General features: G+C 40.8%; 1 protein-coding gene across 2 annotated transcripts in view; it reads left to right on the forward strand.

Moving 5' to 3' along the window:
- GRM3 (glutamate metabotropic receptor 3) overlaps positions 1–16,921 on the forward strand; it is a 104,728-nt gene that overhangs the window by 68,558 nt on the left and 19,249 nt on the right. For both annotated transcript variants that reach the window (XM_008921552.3, XM_018068116.2), the window contains exon 3: positions 1,889–2,744. In XM_008921552.3, the coding sequence (XP_008919800.1) occupies positions 1,889–2,744 (856 nt within the window). The remainder of the gene's footprint in view (positions 1–1,888; positions 2,745–16,921) is intronic.

The following is a 16,921-nucleotide window of genomic DNA, read 5'->3' on the forward strand; positions in this document are numbered from 1 at the left end:
CCACACAGTTCTGCAAGAAATGTTCCATAATAGCTACACAGAGGACATTCTTATTACCAAATCAGAATGCTCTTGTTGAGAGAGGACACGTGAACCAAATCATGTGGATGTGTCAGCATGTAGTCAAAGATAAAAAGCCACAGAGACTCAACAATTCTCAAAGCACCCATTGTACCTTGGTGACAAAACAAGCCTCTCTGTCCATCCTGTTGCTTTAAAGCTGTTCATTTACATCACCACGATGGAAATTAAATCCCACACTTCCAGCATAAGGCATTTTAATTGTGTTACTACCTAGCAGGGAGGTTAAGAACACATTGGCAGCTTTCTAGGGATGGTAACTTGTTCAGCCACAGCACTTCCCATCCTGTACCCACTGGTAAAACCACAGAGCATTACACAAAGCTCCCTTCCGAGAAGTGTAGAGAACCACTCTTAGCGGTTTGTTTTGTAAAGGACTTCAGCTACCACAAACACAGCTGAGATGCCAGGACATCCCACCTGCTCTTCCCTGGTGTCCCAGAAGGACAAGGACCTCCTGAAGTCCTCAGTTCCGTGTGTCCCAGGGGTTGTGAAAGTCACTGTACATGTATGTTTGGCAGTAGAGTCTGGTCCAGATAAGATTACACCAGTTTACAGGGTGAGGCTGAGCCACAGCAGGATACTAGTCCAGTGTCTGTGTTACAGAAAAAACAGAATCTAAATCTATAAAATCCCAAGTAATACAGTTGTTTTTATTGCTGAAAAGCAATAAAATTCTTCTGGGTTTTTGGAGTTTTTTTACCAGACTGTCTAATTTGCTACTGACGTCTGAGTCCTCAAAATTTGCCTGTTCCACAACATGTTTTTCAAAACAGTCCTTTGCCTTTGAATTCTCACAGACATAGTCTGTGGTTGCAGAAATATCTGGAGAAAATGATTGGGTAATTTTTAATAATTTTCCCTTAGGAATCTCAAGTACACTACTGCTTTTCAAATGGTTTTGTCAGGCTGTACTCTCAGCTTATATTTAATTTTCTGGACACAATTTCCAGTGACCAAGGGCAGAACTCCAAAATCTTCCCTTTGTCATTTAAGAAGCTATCAAAGGAAAAAAAATGCCATAGTCGTTCTTGATTTCTTTCCAGATATGATCAGGAGCTACAGTTCTATGAGAGCAACAGAGTAGATTTGGGAATAAGCATTGGAAAGAGCAATGTATGAAAAAAAAAAAAAGAAAAAAAAGCACACAAGAAGGGCAAATAGAGATTAATAAAATTTTTATTATTTATGAAAAACAGTAGGTCAACATGACATTGTGCAGTACTTGAAGAGTACTAACATGCAACAAATATACCATCTCAGGAGGTCTGCAGTCAGAACACCTCAGAAAAAAGAGTTTAGATGAGCAAAAGCTAGGAGAGTTTGAATAAGTGGGATCAGAAAGTTCTCTGAACGGCTGTCACATCTGTAATATTTACACTAATGGGAAATTTATGTCTTATTAGTGTATTTAGTTATCAAATACAATGAATCTTGGAGAATATGAACAGCAAAGGCATACAAATCCCCAGACCTTAGTAAGGAACACAGACTGAGACTGAAGTGTATTGTCCATTTGTGTCTAATTCTCTGTTGATTTAAACAGACTCAGTTTCACAAAAATAAATGTCCTTTACAGTTCCAGTAGAACCCAGGGAATTAACTGGGCAGCAGAACAGCTTTTGTGCTTATGCACAGTGCACTGCTCTCACTGGAGTTTATCAACATCCTCTATCAACACCCTCAATCTGTGACTGTCAGAACACATCTTATTAAAAAACACTGTTAATGCCTTTCCCTGGATATTTCTGTCCAATTTTATAAACACCACTCTTTAACGACCTGTGTTTTCTCACTTTCTCTCCAGGTGGCAAATTTGCTCAGACTCTTCCAGATCCCCCAGATAAGCTACGCCTCCACCAGTGCCAAGCTGAGCGACAAATCCCGCTACGACTATTTCGCACGGACTGTGCCTCCGGACTTCTACCAGGCGAAAGCCATGGCTGAGATCCTGCGGTACTTCAACTGGACTTACGTCTCCACAGTTGCTTCAGAGGGCGACTATGGGGAGACAGGGATCGAAGCCTTTGAGCAGGAAGCTCGCCTGCGCAACATCTGCATTGCCACCTCCGAGAAGGTGGGACGGTCCAACATCAGGAAGTCCTATGACGGCGTGATCAGGGAGCTGCTTCAGAAGCCCAGCGCCAGGGTGGTGGTGCTCTTCATGAGAGCGGATGACTCTCGGGAGCTCATTGCAGCTGCCAACCGTTTCAACGTTTCCTTCACCTGGATTGCCAGCGACGGATGGGGAGCACAGGAGAGTATCGTCAAGGGCAATGAGCGCATCGCTTCTGGGGCAATAACCTTGGAGCTTGCTTCCCATCCAGTTAAAGAGTTTGACAAGTACTTCCAAAGTCTCAGCCCTTACAATAACAGGCGCAACCCCTGGTTCAAGGACTTTTGGGAGCAAAAATTCCAGTGCAATCTGCAGAACCGAAAACCACATAAAAAGGCTTGTGAAAAGCACTTCACCATCAACAGTTCCAACTACGAGCAAGAATCCAAGATCATGTTTGTTGTGAATGCTGTGTATGCAATGGCCCATGCCTTGCATAAAATGCAGAGAACTCTCTGTCCAAATACCACCAAACTCTGTGATGCCATGAAGCATCTGGATGGCAGGAAGCTGTACAAAGATTATCTCCTGAAAGTGAACTTTACAGGTAATAACTTCTCTTTTGGTACACAAAAAATATCACTGCAATTAATGAAATGCTCATCAGTCACAGTAACAGCTAGCTGAATTCCTGATAGAACTATTATCACAGTTCAGACCAGGGTGGTTCTCAGGCAAGGCCGCCCCTCTCACAAGAAGGCAGAAAGAAGGACAGGGAGCTTGAGGAGAACCATAAAAAAACAGCTCCATGCTCCTCCTGCTCCCAGCAGAAGGAAGAGGTGAAGGTGGCAACAGCTGGTCTTGGCAATGTTACCCTCCATCTTCTAAAAATTCCACACACCAACATCCATTTAATTCGCAGCCAGTCTGGGCATGTCTGGAAGCTGATGGTCATTTCACCACCTGCTGCACTAGGCAGCCGCCTGCTATTCCCATGCCAAGACTTGGCCTTTTCTTCCTCATTTTGCTATGAATTTACATAATAACAGGACCATGGCCAATGGCCAATGTCCTTGCATTTCCTATGTTACGGAACTACAGGTTTAATGACTAATTATAAAAAAGCTGCATTAAATATGTGCAGGAGAAGTGGAGAGACAGTCTGGGAATGATATGAGCAAATTTCATGGGGACTCGCCACGCATCACATGATATCTCTGTGTTTTTGCCATCACATGCGGCTGATCTTACCTGTGTGATTAATATTACACCATAGCAAAGTTAAATAGATCTACAGAGGAAACAAGTAAAGTGCAGAGCATCCTGTCTTTTTGCTGTTATGTTTCTAACTTTCTTCTGAAGCATCTAGGTTGAACTCGCATTTCTATGTATTATTAAACTGATATTCTCAGCTGAATGAGTTGATAGTAAGGAAACATCATGCCGTGCCTTGTGTGAGAACTAACTCCAATAGGAATTGAAGGATAAATATGTGTAGGATTCAGCATATTCAGTCCCAGGAGATCCTCAGTAATTGTACAATGCTAACAGCACTGGAAACTACGTGAAACTGTCATATTGGAGCTTGAACTTTTCCCTCCTTTAGAGGTCTTAGCATTTGCTTCAGACCATCTCTAGATACTACTAACCACATCCCTTGTGTTTTTCTCACTCCCAGTGGGATATGGTTAGTGTAGCCAAGTATTCCACTTTCTTGGGTACTTGCTGATGTGCCTTCCAGCATATGCTGCAGAGCTCCTTAGGATGCCTGGTCTCCCAGGATCCTGATACCTGAGTAGCTGACAAGTTTAGAACACGTCAGGAATTCCTGCAGCCCACGTGCCTGGATTTCTTTACCACGGAAATCAAGAAGGGACAGATGAGACTGGTCACTTGCTGCATTTTATCTCTCAGGAAAGGGTTCAGCAGGATGCAGGATCTTGGACATGCTCTGGTAATATAGATTCAATCACAAAGGAAAAGTAACACGAGAGCAGCTGGAAAGTGAGATGCTTCAAACCCTCATCTGGGTGCTGCATGCAGTGCAGCTGAAGCCACATGTCTTGCCTGAGCAACATGATGCTTATGTGCATCATGTCGTTGGTCTCCTAAAAAATGCTGTATCAGTGAAGACAGTCACATACCGTGATGTATACAGATACCTAGACAATGTAAACACAGCATATGCCAAGCTGTCACTGCATTTGATTTGTTTATTAATTTCACAAACAGCACAAGTCAGAATGAAACAACCTTTTTGGTTTTAGACCTCTGGAAATTAAGAATTATCCTTTTTCCTTCCCCTCCTCACAGCACTTAAAACATCAAAACTATTTTCTCACTTGCCTACACCTATCCTCAGAGATACTTGAATGTCTCCAAATTGTTGAAATCAATTGGTTTTAGGAGAATAGCACTTCATGGAAGCTGGTTCCTGGCATACTGATCACAAGGGAAGGCAGAGGTGTGCAGCCTGCTTCTATCCTTGCCAGGGAGACACTTCAGGACAGTAATAACCAACCACAATGTGCAGGCACTTTAATATCTTAAATTATTTTGAAACTTTTTCTGACACCACACGTATTTTTATGGGCTTGAATGCATACACTGTAACAGAGTCCAAGTTTAGCACCAAGCAATCTTGGTTCCAGTAGAGGATTCTTAATCATTTTTCTTCAGATTATATTCGGATATTTTTTAAGCACCAAAGCATATTCCCACTGAAATCTAGATACAAAGTCAAAATAGCCCCAACTTTCTTCAACCAAAACTCCAGGAAAATATTTATTTAGCTACAGCCAGAAAACATAATTTTCATTTTGGCTGAAATATCTTTTATACTTCTATGATTTGGAAGTTGAAGCTGTTAAAGATGGGAAAAAAAGAATGAAGCTTTTAATTTTGCAGTTTTGAAAACAGAAGGCTCTTTTTTTGAACAAAATTAGTTTTAAAGTCAACATGGAAATCTTTGAAACTCTGAAGAGCTTTCATTTCCAATTTAAAACATTAAGAAACCTGTCAAGTTCTTTTCCAATGGCTTTGTTCCTTATATATTTTTACCAGATTACAACATAATTTGCTCATCTCATTTCTTTGTTATCAGTTCTTCCATTATAATGCAAATTCCTGTTTTAATGTAAGTTATTTTTTAAGAAGGCGTATGATTTTTATGTGGCAAGTTAATCAGCAAATCTCCCATGCCTTCTTCCTTTCAGAAAGGTGTGAAATTTTCATACATATGTGAAATTTTCATACATATAAGTCTTGTCATTGATTTCTAGGGGACCAAGAATTATCCTTTCCTCTTTCCTGGCTGAAGAAAGTCTTTAGGTGTGTTGTTAATGGAAAATGAGGACCTTGCTGCATGGGACATTTGATCAATGATATTCTCATATTTCCACCTCCAAATCTGAGAATGTTTTCCCAATGCAGAGAGAGGATGGCCTGGAAGCTACCAGTCCATCAGGTACACTGCAAACAAGTCAGGTTTTACTCTCTTCTTTAGCCTGGGTAGAGATTTACACCCACCACAAGGAAGCAGGCAAGAAACAGAACAGCGATAAGCAGATTTGCAGACACACAAACAACTATTGAGCAATACTTCCTCTGCTGAAAGGCAGAGGTACACATAGATGAGCCCTGCATGCATAAACCTGCAGGTTTCCATGAAAGAAATCTGGGAAACAGCCCTGAAAGTATTCTCCCATTTTCCAGGAGCATCTGATGGTGTATTTCAAACACACCAGTCTGAGGAAATGATTAGGTGCATTTATATGACTGGTGTGGGACTGTGCAATTTTAGACATTTACCCTTCACACTCAAATTAATTTTGGTTAGTCTTTGATTGCAGTTAATGGAGGGGATCAGCACTGACAGTGTGTGCTCCAGCCCATGTGAGGTATGGTTTGCCCCTACACCTCTTGCTACTGACTACAGATGGAGCATAGAGCAACTAAGATTTATTTTCACTTGCCATTTAGCTGAAAGCCTGAAGTGAGGCTCTCAGGCTCAACAATAATGTGATTTGCAGGGAAATACTCAGGGACCAGCTAACAGCAGGTTTGGAGTATAGGACTGGCCAGGATCTGTGCACACTCATGCTGCCACTGATGCTGACATGCTGTGTGACAGCTATTCCATTAATATCTCTGGGGTCCTACTTATTTCTCCTTTTTCATTAAATTGGAATAACTCCACAGAACTGAAGTGTGGCATTAAGACAGCATGAGGTTTCATTCCTTATTGTCTGTGAGATACACCAAGCACATAATTTTCTTGCAAGTCAGTAAGACATATATGACAAATGTCATGATATCCTGAATTTTTTCAGTAAGGAAAAAAAGAAACACCTGTACCTGACTCCAGTTTCCAGCAGGAGGATGCAAGAATGCAAAGCCCCTAGATAAATGCACTCACTCTATCTCAGTGCTTGTTTGGCCTTTCAAAGAGATATAGGCTGGTTCATCTTCTTGATCTTCCCATTCTCTGCATTCCCTCCTGAGGGCACAAGTGCAGCACTTGATGTTCTGAATCATGATGCTTTTCTGCTGATAAAGAGATGCTGGTTCAAGAGGCTGTTAACTTGTATTAACAAAACAACAAAGAAGTGCTGAACAAAAGTAAAGGGCTCCATGGGAAAGAGCATAAACTCAACTTCTCACCACACCCAGCCATTGCTTGGTGAAGGGTAGAATACAGAGGGGACTCTGGAGGGCACAAATCCAGGGGTGAACCCAAATATAAGTCAGAGCTGCACATATCCAGAAGCCTTTCTCCCTCACAAGGGTGTGGGGGACAGTGCAGCAACCAGCTTTGCTAACTATTTTAGCTCATTTAAGCCACCAGGAGGACAGAGAAAAGCAATGTTATCACTGCCCACAGCTCTACTGCAAGCCTCACAGAGTTTGTCATATGCCAGGATAGTGAGCGTTAGCACAGCCAGTGAGAAAGGGGTGTCCATCGTTTGGGACAAGTAAGTGGCAGGCTACTGCACAGCTGTGCCCCACATGTTGCTACCTGGTATAGCTGCTCTTCCAGGGCATTGGACTGGAGGTGAGGAAGGGCAGTGATGACATTTGAGGACCAGCATTAGCTCCATCAGGGCCAGGGTTGCTGAGCTGGCTGTGCAGGATGACAGCCTTGTCACCCAAGGGTGTGGGGTTGGGTTCCAGCTTTTCCCTCTGCAGTTAGCGGGGCTGATGGTATCACAGGACTAACTCTGCTGCGAATCTAGTGTGGGAGTGTATGGGCAGAGAAAGGTTGGATTTTGGGATGTATGCATGTCCACCTGTCTTGTGCAGCTTTCTGAATCTCCACAGCTAATGGTTGGAGGAATTTAGCTAAATTAGTAACCTTGGAAAACAAGGCAATAAAAATTTTAGGCAACACATATATTTATAGTACTGAGTGTCTTTTCCTACCCCTTTCTTTGTCCAAAGCTGCAAGAGTCATGTCCCTTTCTGTATTATATTCAGAAGTCCATCTCTTCTCCAGCCAAGCCTGTGTCATCAATCTTAGCTTATACTGGGCAAAATCCTCTCCAGTAGCTAACCCGAATGACTACTCCAAATGAGAAAAGGGTTGTAAGTCAGGTCTGATTTGTTCCCTTTCATCCATTGGACTTTGTGACAAAACTTTTATTTCTCCCTGGTCCTATGCTTCTGTGTGATTTACTTCCTTTTTTTTTCCCTCCTCACTATGCCCCTGTCAACACTCAAATAATATGAAGCAGAAACACAAATTCACCTTCTCATTTATTCTTGAACACTGATGACTTCTGTTGTGGGAATGTAATTTCACAGACCATTTCCATCATAACTGTGCCATCCAAGTAAGAAAGAGCTTAAAAGTCATGGTCTCCAACAAGCAGATGTCACCTCACTTTTGAGCACAGCAGCACTGCATGGTGCCTGCTCTGGGATTTAGCCATAAATATGTCAAAAGTCCACTTCAAAACTCAATGTCTTGCCAGGTTGCATGGAGCACAGACCAAAAATTCTGCATTTGCTGTCACAGGCAGATTACAGATGCAGAAACTTCAAAGGAGTTTACAGAAGGGAGTACCTGTCAGTAGATGTGCAGGCTAAAGACAGAGCTCAAAGCCCAGGCTCTGCAGCAGAAGGCCCTAGTACTCTGCCATTGCACCCAAAGAGCTCCTTCTCATCAGGTCAGATCCCCCTGGCCTTCAGCACTCAGTCAGCAGCGAGGTCCTCCTGGTCTTCCTTGTGATGCTTATTTGTAAATGAAAACAGAACGCATCTTTCAGATGAAGGCAAAACTTACATGTGCAGAAGGCATCTAACACCCTGTTAATCATAAAAGTTGTAAAAGTGTAATTCATGATGGATTTGTAGCTAATAAAGCCAAGGAAAATGTAGAGTGAATTCCCCAAGATACTAATTAAAAATACACATGAAAAAGATGTCTAGGATTTATAGGAAAAATTACTACCTTTTCCTGGGACCACAAATGTGTCGTAGAATTTAAAACTTTGCAAGCAACTAAGGGACAGTCTCTGAAAGTACACTTGAGATTTGCTGTTTCAAAGCAGAGGAAGAGTTGAACTTGCACAGTATTTTCCCATATTTCTCTCTGTATTAGAGTTACATTTGTGTATACACACAGAGAGCTCTAGTGAGATTTTGATGGCCTGATATTCCTGGTGGCCCCATCTACTTTCTTCTTACTCCAGCTGTCTCTTCACAGACCTCATGGGGATATGCAGTTTCTTTCTGTTGGGCAAATTTACTGCTCCAAGGGTAAATAAGCTAATCTCTGCTTAGTCCTTACTGAAGCTTTTCATATGTGTATATATTAATACATTTATGTAATTTATATATATATATATGCATTTTTATATATATTTAACTATGTATACTATAGATTCATAATATATAGAACCATAAAGTTAAAGGATAAATCAGGTTGGAAGGGTACTTGGGAGATCTCTAGTTTAACCTTCTGATGGAAAGAAAAACAGCTGTTTAATAAGATCAATTTGCTTAGGGCTTTCTAGATGTAAACTGGCTGAAATTAAAATACTGTAGAACCTTTTCATCCCCTAGTTTAGTTTTGAGGTATCATGATGGCAAACAACTGATCTGCACTCTGGATATGTTGTGTGTCACACGCTGCCCCATGTAAACTGGATATCTGGGCTGGCAGCAGGACACAGGCATCATCATCTCCAGGGCACAACTTCCAAATAAAATTTTCATTAAAATTTCTCTTGGCATGATAGCAGGTCAGTGACCTACCTGTTAGTGGTGTCTGCTGTCTAGCCAGCAACCATCATAAAATACTGCTTTTTCATGCTTTCATTTGGCACTAATTCACAGTAATTAGCCTGAGTGAGCAGGGCAGAGGTTGAATTGTATTTTTACCCCTTGAGATAAGCTCCAGTAGCTGAGGCCAAGGTGTGCTGGGCCATTGCTCCCCATCTAACTCAGAAGCAAGGTACTTCTGCCTGCAGCCACCACTTCCACCACTGCCACCACTGTCACCACTGTCACCGCTCTCTGCCTGACCTGGGCACTGAGCTCCCATGGACAGAAAGATGAGAAATGTAGCATTAGCAGGACACAGAGCAGCAACAGCTTTTCTTCATATTCCTCAGGAAGTCTCTGAAAGTATGTTGCCTTCGGCCTTTACCCAGCTGGATGTCATTCCTGGAAAGCCTGCAGAAACCACAGGCCAGCAATGACCCCAAACTTGTTATAGTGGCATATTTAGGTGAAGGTGCTTTGACATTCCTAAAATTGCAAATAGCTCTCCATCTCAGTTTCCTCTACTTGAATATTTAAACAACCCACCACTTCAGCTGAGCCATGAAATACTGAACATAAAATTAAATAGTCTGTGCCTTTTATGTAAATCATAGTTGGCTTATCTCATATTAATAATGTAGCCTTTAGGCATCCATAAATCTCTAGACATCACAGCATCCATGAGAATGTGTAAATGAGGATGAGATTAGACACCCTGTGTTTATGGAGAAACACATGACTGACAAACTGAGCAACGATTTTCGTTCAGATCACATATTTGAGAGACAGAAGGTTTGGTAACCTAATTTCTCTAAATCACAGACTTCTGTGTTTGCCTACTGCTTGTTTTATAATAGTTATTGTTATTATTTTATCTTTTGTTTTGATGGAAAATGTCATGTGAATCCCAAATACCAAGGGTGTGCACATTCCAAGTCCTCAAAGGAGCAGGAAGTCTCATACAACATTTTCATCCCCCAAATATGCACAGTTCCATTTCCAGTCCTACTGAGGTTTATAATAGGGGGCAACCATGTGATTATATTCTTATTCTTCATGCAGATTTTCCTGTGAGACACATTCACACATAAGTGATGTCAGGTCTGCTTCTTTCTTCTTGTGGCCTGGCAGGACAAGTTATCATGTGAGAGAAGAATTTGGTTCAGGATTTCTATCCTTTACATTTTAGCATCTAATTTGGCTCCAAAAAGCCCAAGGGAGGACCAGATTCTTCTGTACTACCTGCTACAGAAGAGCAGTTTAGCACTTTCATGACTAATATCAGTTAGTCTCACTTGAATGCTGAGATATATTTTAGGGGCTGACAAAGGCAGAGGCTGTGCTCAGAACATGACCACGAAAGTGTTAATGAGTATGAGGACAAGGAGACGAGAAGGAGATTCCATTTTACTTTTTTGATTAATCCAGGTGTGTTCTGGACTTCCAATGAGTTCGAGAAAATTGGTCTTTCCAAAAGGTGATGAAGAAAACTACGGAAAGTCACAAATCCAGATGTCTAATCCCATAGATAACTAAATGTTACGTTATTTTTACAAAACCTCTATCATTGTTGGCAGCTAATAATCATCCTACAAAGGCAGAAGTGAAAGCATAGTCTGTAGAAAAGTATCTTTTCTCCTAAAATAAAGTAAATATCACTACATCCCTGGAAGACACATTTTCTCCACCCAGTAGAGCACAGTGTAAAGATATTCCCAGGCTAACACTGACTAAACAGGAAGAAGTACCAGACCAGTAGAGCTGCATTAGTATGACACTGACACTCAGCCCAGCCTGGTGTTGCAATCTGGACATGGGTCATGGTCTGAATCCTCCGTCACTTCCACGTAGCATGTCTCCAGACACACCTGTCCCAAGATGACTGCTGTACTGTACTTGTTAAACTGCAGCCCAGATGAGCTTGTGAATCTGTTTCAGTTTTCTGTGAAGCCTGAACTGTTCCCTTCAAGCTTGTCTTGCCTGTTTCTGATTCACAGTGCAGGAAAAAACCCTCAGTGATACAAGTCTCCTTCTCTATCTAAAAGGGAGAAAGAAACTCAACCCAAACTCAAAACAGTCGTGTTTAAATTTTTCCACTAAAATATTTTTCCCCAATTTTTTTTTGTTTTTCAAAAAGCAATCAGGTCTATATTTTCACAGAGCAGAAACTCCTTTTGCATATGCATATTCTTCACAAACTGACCTTCTACACAATTCCCATCAACTGTAAACTGGATGGACCTGGCAGAAAAACATGTTTGACTTTCTTTCATTTCCTCATCTGTCAGAGTCACGTTTCTAAACACCTCTAAAAGCATCTCAGAGAATGTCTACTTTGGCATCACTGCACCATTTATGGTTATTTTGTTAGCAGATATAATAGAAAAATATATTTCATTTCTGCTATCTGGGTGAGTCATTTCCTTTTGTTTCCTTCTTCCTGCCATGAAAGTATATTTGTCTGAGCATATAACAAGTAAAGACAAAGAATACTAAAATTCTTCAAGGCACAGGGAACAGCACACGTTTTCATGCAGAGGAGTATCAGAAGCAGAGAAACTTCTAACAGAAATGTTCAGAAAATCCTAGCTGTAGCATGGCTCAGGCACAGGAGCAATCCTTTGATTTGCTTTCTCACCTCTTGCTCCAGCCATGGTTAACTCACCTGCTCACTGTTGGAATGCAAAGGGGTTCAGCACTAAGCCAGAAATTACAATGTCTCCAAATATAAATCCTTAAACTTAAGACATGTGTTTCATAAAGAAATTACCGAGATCAAAAATTTGGTTTGTAGGGTCTCCACACAAAAACTCACTCTTTTCTGAGTGCCTGGGAAGAAGAGCTCAGAGCCAGAAGCAGTGGATATGGGAATGGTAGTTGCAAACACCCAGTAGATCAAAAGCAGAGGTTGTTGTACCTCACACTTTGAAGGTCCCTGTCCCCTCAGTCTTGTGTCTGCACTTCATCTCCTACAGTTCTGCCCATCTTTCTACTTGGCAATAAATTAATTGTCTCATCTCTTCTAGACTAATGACACATGCATATCTAGCACAATGCCTACAGAAGAAATGCAAGAACATTTCTGAAGGCTGAGAGATATTAATTTTTTAAAAGTATGTGTGCAATTGCTCCTCAATTCAATACAGGTTTCATGCAGTACATTTTTCTATTTGAGGCTATACACAGATTCCAGATAATTTGATGGAATAAGCTAATGCAGCAATTCCTTTGCATATATTAAATATTTACCACTTTGGGGGCTGAAATATGAGGCTTAGCTAAGAAAACCCCATCATTTTATCCAGGGAAGGAATTTTACCATTCTCAGAGGAAACAGGGAAACTGTGAGAACGCTAAGGGAAGCACAGCCATGAACGAAGTCCTCACAAAGAACGTAGGTGCCACAGAAATCCCATGTAACTCTGAGAGAATGTGGATATTCAGGGTGGAATGTGATTCCTAAGGGCTACATCTGATATTACAATGACTCTGTGACCCAGTATCAACCACACTGTTTTATAGGAAGTTTGGATTGAAAGACACACACAGGCCTGCACACACACATACACAGTCACAACAGCACTCACTCACTGTTCTTTAAATTTATTGAAACCAATCCTAAGATAGTAACTTGGTGTATGATTGTTGAGTTTGCATTTGTAAAAAGTGCACAGCAAATCCAAAAGCAGCAATCATTCCACGCCAAAGGGAAGTGAGAACCTCCTGGTGTTGAGGTAGCAGCACTGATGAGTTCCAGCATCCACAACCGGGGGACAGTCCTAGAGCAATTCTTCTCTCAATTTTGCCTTTGTTCTTTTACTTGCAGAGGCCATTACTGGCATTGTACCTTCTTATTATCACTTTTGTCTTTTCACCATCCACTGGATATTTTGCATATGCTGCATACATGCTCTTCTTTATATTGATTATGCCCTAAAAATCTAATTCTAATCCTAATCCTCCCTTCTTCCCAAGGTTAAATTTCTGTAGTGATCAGTAGCTGATTGTGTACAGCTCTGGAGCCTCAAGCATCTTCCTGTGCTTCTGCTACAGAACTCTCTTGCACTCTTCCTGTGGGGACGGCTTCTTTGTCGCCCTTTATCTTTTACAATAGGTCTTAAATTTGCTCCAAACACTAGGACAGGCTTGATCATATGCAGAAGTGTGTGGAGTAGGGTTGCTGGACTCTTGTAGTCTAAGCAGCAATGACATCATTGCCTGTAACAGCCAAAGGTTGTGTTCTTATGGTTCCTTCCCTTGACGTAAATAACTACACACCATGTGCCCCTATAAATAAATTTTGCCTATGGTTTCTGAAAAAATAGAATTTTTGCATGACATTTCTCTATTGTCCTGATGAATGGAGAAGCTGATCACTGCTCCAAGTGACCAGTTTTGTGTCAAAGATTGGCCTGCTGTTCCAGGATAAGTCTCCACCAGACAGTGGCTGATAAAACACTGTATGAAGCTGCTATTGGGAACTGATGGAAATGTGCTGAAAAAGTTTGTTAAACTTCCTCTACTGCATTTGTGTATCTACTTGAATAAATAGCTAATGGCTAGTTAATGCTCCAGTAACTGAAAGAATAAAAACCCCATCTTTAAAGGCTCTTTGGAGAAGAAATTATCTCAAATCAGAGGACAGTTTGCGGCAGTGCTGTTGATGTCCTTTCTAGATCTCTGAAACACTTTATCAGTCAAAGCCTATCAGTGTGCCTCTGCTTCCACCATAAAACAGGCAAATAAATCAACATTTTCTTTTTACATTTTTCCCTGAGGTCTGGTGATTGCTGTTGCTGTTGCCAAACTGATTCAGTGGAGCAAAACATTAGCAGAAATGAGTCTGTGCTTTCAGCTTTATCTTTTATTCCTGAGAGTAGGAGAATTTGCAAGTATTAATGGAACATGCAGCTTGCATGTTGTAGCATAAGGCATGCCAATGAACACTGATGATACTGGGAGAGGTGACGTGCTACCTTTGCAGCTGGTGTGTAATATTCATGAATAGCCTTAAAAGCCAAGAGTTCTTATCCTTTACCTCCCCAACTTTTTACTGAAATTCATTGTTGTGAGAAGCCCACTTTCACCTCTTGACTGGCTGACTCGAGATTTGGCCAGACACAAGATATACTCTACTGAATACTGACTTAACTTGCAATTTCAGTAGATGTGCATTTTCAGCCACCACCTTATTATAAGGAAATGAGTAAAAATAAAATCAAATCTCTACAAAGGAAGATGAGCACTTTCATTGTGTGTAGTGAGCCTTACTGAAAACATAAGGTTGATTTTGCCTTCAGTGGCCAAAATTCAAGCCACCCAGCTTTCTTTGATACACTTTGTAATACGATAACTGGAGAACTATCAATGGAGGAAGCTACCCACCCTCCTGATGGCAGCTCATGTCAGCCAGAGCTCACCCTTGGCGGTGTCTGTTTCTCTCCACTTGTTTATGGGAGCTCTGCAAGAAAATCGCAGTCCCAATATAGATACTAATTAAATTTAGGTTAAAGAAATATAGGCCACTTTTTTCATTCACATATTATATTCAGAGAGAAAACTGATCCACTCCAGAATCTTACACCATGAGATGTGTGAAACATTTACATTTCCAGCTGAACTCTAAGTGTTCTTTGTCCTCCACCAACATTATGTCAGATGTGGCAAATGCTGTAACTGAGCTGCATATGTCTGAGCATAAAGGTTCTTGTGTTTCACCATAGCAGTGTTTCTTTATTCCAGCTCTGAGGCATTTTACAACTCCTTTTTTTTCCTCAAAATGTTCAATAAATTTGAACTTCAGTTGTTTCAAATAGATGTTCTCTTTAGAATTCACTACTTATGCTTTTATTTTCCTACTGCAAATACAATTTCATTTCACAAATTACCTCATTATTAGCAATTTGTAGGGTGATTGCTGAGAGTTTTCAGTAGCTCCTTAACAAAAATAATAGCATAGAGTCATAAGATACATAGGAAGAGGCAATACCTTTATTAGGCTGCCCACGTATCTGGAAAAAAACAGAGGTTTTTGGCATAACATCCCTTTGTCATAGCTTGTCTTGCATCTCGATCAACCCTTGTGTTTCTAAACTACATACTTTCAAAGAAGAGAACAAAAAGCTTTCAGCAATTACTCTGCAAATGGATAGTAATGAGGCTGTTTGCAAAGCGAAATTTTGTTTCCAGGAGGAAATAAAAACCTGATATACTAAATTCTGAGCAGAGCTGTTCCTTCAAAATAAATGAAGGTCAAATTTATTGAACAATGTTTCTGATGACCTAATGGAGTGAACTTGTACAAGCCTGAAAGTTTGTGCACTTCTCCCATCTATAGACTAGTCTATAAGAAATAACTACGTTTCTTATGCACTTGAATCTTGGAATGTAACAGCTACAACATTACTACTACAAAATAATAATATTGCAGTATAAGTCATTAAATTCATGTCAGTCCACCTGACTTGGGAGTGTCTTCCTATCACATCAATTAGGAAATAACAGCCAGAGGGTCTATTTCATGGTTCATTTGGTTCTGATCTCTAAGGGCAAACCATCTAACTAAATTATTCAGAGCTGTGTCTAGAAACACCTCTCTAATCCTCAAGTCCCCACAGAGAAAGAATGTTTTAACCAATTTCCTTTAATATCTTAATAACTGAATCTATTCGAATTTCCTTCAGGCTGACGAAGAAGGACAAAAGTATTATTAGGTATTTAACTCTTCCTTAGACAGCTAGATATGCAGTCTGGGGGTGGAATTAGCACATCATGGAATGGTGCCTCCAAAAAGGGAAAGAGTCATGCTCCTGTGATATAACCAAGTCCCTCATTTAGTCCAAAAGTGAATTTTAGCAAAATTAAAACACAGCTTCAATCTCTTTCAGCTGTTCCTCAGATGTACTGGGAAGAGAAGAGTAAGGTACGACACCAGTTCCCAGCTTTGAGGTTAAATGAGAATGTCCCTCAATGGAAGTTCAAATTGGACACAGGAAACTCATAAACCCCGAACTGACAGAAAGTCCCAACCAAAATCTCAAGCTCTGACAGTAATGTTAATTTTCAGTAACTGACAGATAACTCACTGGCCAACACATTTTTTCCTCAGACCAAAACATTTCGGGAGCTACCAAAGGCCAGCCCAGAGCTTACAGTTCCATTCCTGAGCGTGTGTTGTCACCCTAACAGTGGCCATTATTCTTCATAATGGGAATGGGTTCCCTTTGCTTCTGCTTACAAAATAACTAACTAGTTGGCCTGAGGGAGGAGTTAGGCAGTTTGAAGTCATGGTTTAATTTCCTTTGTAATTACAAGTTGATTGCTGGTATGAATTACATTACACACATTTTGCCTCTTGTGCCAACCATTTCTTTAAGTGGATAATCTTAAATTAAAAGAATGGTATCAGCTGAAACGCATTGCTATGTTGGAATCTCACAAATCATTCATATCGATTATCAACCCAGCAGACATTAAAAAAAGAAAAACACCTTTGACACTTTTCCATGAGTGTTTGTT

This window comes from Manacus vitellinus, unplaced genomic scaffold, assembly GCF_001715985.3.
Source record: "Manacus vitellinus isolate BGI_N305 unplaced genomic scaffold, ASM171598v3 scaffold_13_pilon, whole genome shotgun sequence".
Lineage (NCBI taxonomy): Eukaryota > Metazoa > Chordata > Aves > Passeriformes > Pipridae > Manacus > Manacus vitellinus.